Raw genomic sequence first — 5643 nt, forward strand, 5'->3', positions numbered from 1 at the left:
TCCTGCACAGAGGAATTGCGTCCTGCTGCGCCCCAAGGATAGCCTCCTTGAGGAAGGACCACCTTTCCTGGACCCCCATACTAGCTACCTCCTGGGCTCCTAGTGCTTCCCTGACTACTGCCCTGAGCACATTGAAGTTGGCTTTCCTAAAGTCAAGCATCTGTGCTGTGCTAGTTACCCTCCCCACAGGGTAGTGCAAGCAGCTACTCTGAACACTTTATTAAGAAACGCTTGGATGCTTATCTTGCTGGGATCATTTGACCCGAGCTGACTTCCTGCCCCTTGGGCAGGGGGCTGGACCCAGTGATTTTGTGAGTTGCCTTCCAGCTCTAATGTCTATGAAATCTATGAATAAAATAGCTTAAAGCAATATGGCTGCAACAGATTGGCAGTTTGCCTTAGTTAATTTACCAGCAGGAGAAAGGTACCTTGGGCACCTGTATGCATATGGATACACAAAATTATTTGACTGAGGCCATACAAGAAGTCTTTGGCAGAGCAGAAAATTGAATGTCAGTTTTTGAGTCTCATGGTAGGGCTCTAACCACTGCATTATCCTTTCTGTCTGAGGCTTTGGTACTTTTTTGGAGCTTCTGTGGTGGGCACTGATTGGTGAAAACAGCAGTGGAGTTCTGCATTATAGAAAAATGTAGTTCCCTGTGCAGTCTTCACATATGTTATTTGCTGTTTTGTGTACAATAGAGCCTCCACTGTTGCTGGACCCTGGGAGGCTTCAGATCCTGGGGAGAGAGAGAGAATTTGTCCCCACTGTACAGTCTGTGGTCTCTGGTAAGCCATGCAAAAGTGAAGAGACAGAACTTCAGATATACAAGCCTCTGTTAAATGTTTAAGACCAGGTCCTCAGCTAGTATGGGTCAACACAGGTCCTTTGCTTTGGTTGAAACTATGTTGATTTACACCTGTTGATCTGACCCATAGGCAAAAACTCTAAGTCTCTTACTATGTAAATGGAAGAGAAGGTGAAGGCACTAAATCCCGGGCTTTGCTATATTACCAAAGGTAGCTAAATAAAGGGCACAAAACCATACTCAGCACAGAAGGAAATGAAATATTTATTGACCCTTTTAGGAAGGGCATCTTAACTTTCTTCTAACACACAGACACACACACAGGCACACACAGACACACACTCACTCTTTCTCTCCAGGGATGACCACTGCAGGTCTCTAAAAACGCAATGAGGAGGAAAGGGTTTTCCCCATATAATAAACTCTGGTGGCTCATGCCTGCAGCTGATGTGATTCTGATTTTTGTATGTTCAAAGGAGATTGTCTGGATTTACAAAAGCATATCTGAGTTCTGAAAATGACCCTGTGTTTGTTTATTGTAGTTACTCAGTGTTACTAGGATGGCTATATTTAAAAGAAAAGAATTTAAAAGAATTCACTGGTGCAGTGAATTCTGGGAGGGAACACTGTGAAGAATAATGTGGACTTTAAAATAATAACAATGAAATCCCAACCCTACTAATTTTTAGTATTCCTTTGAAGATATATTTTAAAGTGGTCATGTTGGCATTCAGCAAAATTTGGTCTCATTTTCCATTTGCTTATGTCATGCCATGGTTTTGTAAACTTAACCCACCCCTTTTATTTCTCAAGATATGAAATGTGTGCCTGAACTTTAGCCAAATAGCCAATTACATTTTGGAGTGAGAAGACAATATTCCATTCATTGTCTGTAGTCCCTGGTGCAGAAACAGATCCACAGTAATGGAGTCTCATGGTGCTGTGCTGTGGTGCTGTGCTCAACAAGCTGTTTCTACCATGTGGAGACCTTTGGATGTCTTGGGACTGTTTTATGTGGTTTTTAACTTCATTCTTTGACATCATCACCCTGATGTGCTAAATCCAACTTGGTAGAGGTCCTCTGGTTGTGCTTTGTTTTCAACAGAAATTAAATCTATTGCTGGGCTTGATTTCACTCGGTAGCAAAAAACATGATACTTTTTGTTTTCTTTTCCTAAAGACTTAATTTTAGGCAAAAAAAAAAAAGTCAAATGCTAGTTTAAAATAAATTGTCCCTTAGTGCTGTAACAACAACCAAAATGGAGAATGAGCAAGTTTCACCAAATATATCATGAATGTAGAAAAGAGCAGAATTTCTCCCAGGCACTTTGTTGGCAGGGGGGTGCTGGCGCTGGCACCAGGCAATGACTCTGGGCTCAGGGGAAGGGGCTGCTGCATGGGTGCAGCAGGCCCCAGCTCTGATCCCAGTCCTGATCCTGGGCCTGGCTCGGCTCTGCTCCCTCCCAATCCCTGCCTGGTCCCAGCCCCACTCCCTCCCCTCCATGGCCCTTTCTCCTCCCCCTGCCCCTTACCCTGCAACCTTTCCTGCTGGGGGCAGGGAGGGGCACATGCCCCCCCCCCAAAAAAAAGTCTCCTTCTTCCTATGACTGCTACTTGCCAGTGAAATCAACACATCTGAAAATCTGACCAATGAGCTTTGTCACAAGAGACCATGGAAGCCTTACATGGTGATGGATACACTTCTAAAAGTTTGAGGGTTGGAACTTGCATTGTAATGTTCAAAGACTTAGCTGGGACATTTCTACTCTTCATATCTTTTGGTTCTGCCCATCTGGTTAGTTGTCTTGCAAGAAAAGCTTTTCTCCTGAAGTTCTCTTTATTTCCTCCATCTGGTGAGGTCAGACATATTGCAAGATTGGCATCATTTAAATTATTTAAGTACTTTTTGCTTCTGCCCTTAACCACAGCCAGGAAATTTAGAAGGAGCCATGAAATAAGAGACAGTGGGGTAGACTTAGGAGAGGAGGAAAATTAACATAACGTTCTTAAACATTAGAAGAGATATCTGGCCTTTGTTTTGTAGTTGGATGAAGGTTTAAGGCAAGGTTGCAGGTTTCTTATATTATATTTCTTATATTATTCAAGTTGTCTCTCGCTTGAGTCTGAGCATGAGGCTTTCAATAGAGATTTCTTTTCTTTTTCCATCTGCATTAGGATGATAAACTTATTTCAGTACTCTGTTTTACAGACTGCTTGTGGCAAACAAAGATCTGTTTAATCAATACTATATAGCTACCTGCCTACTTTAGTATCAGTTTCTGAGTGTTCATTTGTAGCAGACAGGCATGTGTAAACCTGATCTCTTTATCTTTCAGATATGGATGAATGTATGTTCAACAATGGTGGCTGCCAGCACATCTGTGTCAATACAGTGGGGAGCTATGAATGTCGATGTAAGGAAGGATTCTTTCTTAGTGACAACCAGCATACATGTATTCACCGCTCTGAAGGTACTCCTACATTCTTTCCGAACTGCGAGTAGCATCTTCTTGTGGAAGCAAATAGCAAACTGTAAATCATCTTCATAAACATTTACACTAAGATTTTAAAAGCTACCTAGAGGACTTGAACACACAGTTTCCATTTGTTTAATGGGAGTTATGTGTCAAAATCTCTTAGACCACTTTGAAGAAATCTCACCCCTATATTTCCTCCTCTGGCCATCCCATTTTATAATACTGGGTTTTATTAAGGGATACCCTGCTGCACTCCCATACCAACTCAGGCCTCCATTTTATAGCTGCTTTAGGTCTCAATCTTGCAAAGTGCTGAGTACCCCTTGTGAAATTATGAAAGCTCTTCATTCCCAGTGACAGTGAAAAGGGAGTGGGCCCTTTGTGTAAGATGTCATATAGGTGGTTCTCGTTTATACTTCAGTAAGAGGAGAAATTTATTGTTTGCAAGCCTGAGAGATCCTTTAGTTTTGTTCTTTGATTTTAAGGTAGTGAAGCCTTTCTGAAGCTACCATGCGAGAGATCAGAAAAGCTGGATGTCTAATTATTGGGTTGTACAAAATTATTTAGGAGCCCCTAAGGGGATACTTTACAGTGGTTGCCTAGACCAGGGAGTTGTTCGTTGAACTTTGGATCTTAGTGAAGCATTCACTGTTTAAAGCTGTGAAAGTTTCTTAAATCATGTAGCTTAGCATTGGCATAAATATAAAAGAATCTGGCCAGGAATAAACCACTTAAATAAAATAAAACACAACAAAGAGATCAACATTTATAAATACAGCAGCTTGCTGATGAAGGGTCTACTGGCAATAGTCATCTATTGCAGCTGAATTAACCTTTTGTTTTAAATATTTGTCTTCAAAGTCTCTCCCCCTTGGATGTAAGGACACAGGCAGCTCCTGCACCTGCCTGTCCTTTACTTCATTAGAACTCTGTAGTGTGCCCTCCTTCTCTTTTGAAGGATCAGGGCCTGGAACAATGCTGAATGGGATACCTGTGCAGTACAGGAGAGAGGACTTCTTACTTGATATTTCCTTGCTAGATGACGTGTGTTTGGCTGCTATTTGACAGGTCCAATGGTAAAACAAATCACTTTAACCGTGGGTGTGTCTGGACACTGGTGGTCCATCAGGATCACTGTCATCTTTCTTTTAATTTTTCAATGTGTCTTTAGCCTCTCCAACCAAAAATTTCTTTCTGGATTCATCACCTTGCTTTTACTCTGCCCTGCTCTACCTCTCCTCCTGCTTCTTCATGTGTTTTTGGGGGAGTCAGTTTTTTTGTGAAAGCAGGCATTGTTTTAGACCTGCTGTCCTGGTTACATCTTTTCCATCTTTCCTGTTTTTGTTTTCTTCTACTCCACAATAGGGCCTCACTTTTTTCTCCTATACCATGTGCCTGTACGTTGCAGTATCCCTCCTCATCTGTGTGACCTTCCTCCCACTCCTGTTGCCCCCTGTCTCTCTTGTTTCCTCCTCTGACATCTCCCTTAGTGTCATTTTCCATTAAGGAAAAATACTCTTGTGTCTAAAGCACAGGAATGGGATGCAGGATGATGTGGGATTGGTTCCCTACTTTGCCATCCAGTCACTCAGACATGTTTCTCTATCGGTAATATAGAGATAATCACACATATCCAGGGACAGATCCAGAGGATAAATGTTTGTGAGGCCCTTTGATGATGTGATGATGCGGTTCATGTATGTAACAAGGCACACTAAAGTGGTTTTGGAAGTAGAGGCCTGAGGTTCAGACAGGCCACACAGGTTTCCTGTTCCCTCTGCTGATTTGCATGGTGGAGTAGTTTGGAGGTGTTTTGCTTTCTAAAGTTTATCATTTCTAAAGTTTGTCCTCTGATCTCCACATTGTTTGGGACAGGACTGTGAATTGATTTCCTAAAGGAGCTATTAGAGGAGAGTTATTAGTTAGGGGTAGTTGTGTAATATAATGATACTGATCCAAAGCCAGAGGTGGGTTCTCTTTTACCCTGGCTTATTATATTTAGGGTCAGATCCTCCTGCTGTGTTGTGTACAATCATATTTTTCCTTTGGTTGCAAGAACTTACCCCTCTTCAACTGTAAGTCATGGAAGGCGCTTGCTTTGTGAGGACATTGCTCCAATAACACAGTGAAATCCCACACGTGTGGCTTTTTGCTTTGTTGTTTACTTCCTAATACTGAGTCTGCACCGTCAAGGAGAATATCATGCATGCAGGTTTTCACCATTAAAATAAGCATTATTATTGACATGCATCCCATTATCATTGGTCCAGCTGATGAGGATCTCGCTCTGGGTTCCTTTCCATTGAAGCATGTTACACACAAGAAAATTATTTACTTCTTTTACTCTAAAATAGGTT

The 5643-nt window shown here is 41.9% G+C and overlaps 1 protein-coding gene across 1 annotated transcript in view; it reads left to right on the forward strand.

Annotated features, from left to right (window-relative positions):
* The window catches only part of SCUBE2 (signal peptide, CUB domain and EGF like domain containing 2), an 82597-nt gene that overhangs the window by 13654 nt on the left and 63300 nt on the right, over positions 1–5643 (forward strand). Inside the window, exon 4 of the mRNA XM_019519974.1 lies at positions 3146–3280. Coding sequence (XP_019375519.1) covers positions 3146–3280 — 135 coding nt within the window. The remainder of the gene's footprint in view (positions 1–3145; positions 3281–5643) is intronic.

Source organism: Gavialis gangeticus, unplaced genomic scaffold (assembly GCF_001723915.1).
Source record: "Gavialis gangeticus isolate Ggan-Ray unplaced genomic scaffold, GavGan_comp1, whole genome shotgun sequence".
Classification (NCBI taxonomy): domain Eukaryota; kingdom Metazoa; phylum Chordata; order Crocodylia; family Gavialidae; genus Gavialis; species Gavialis gangeticus.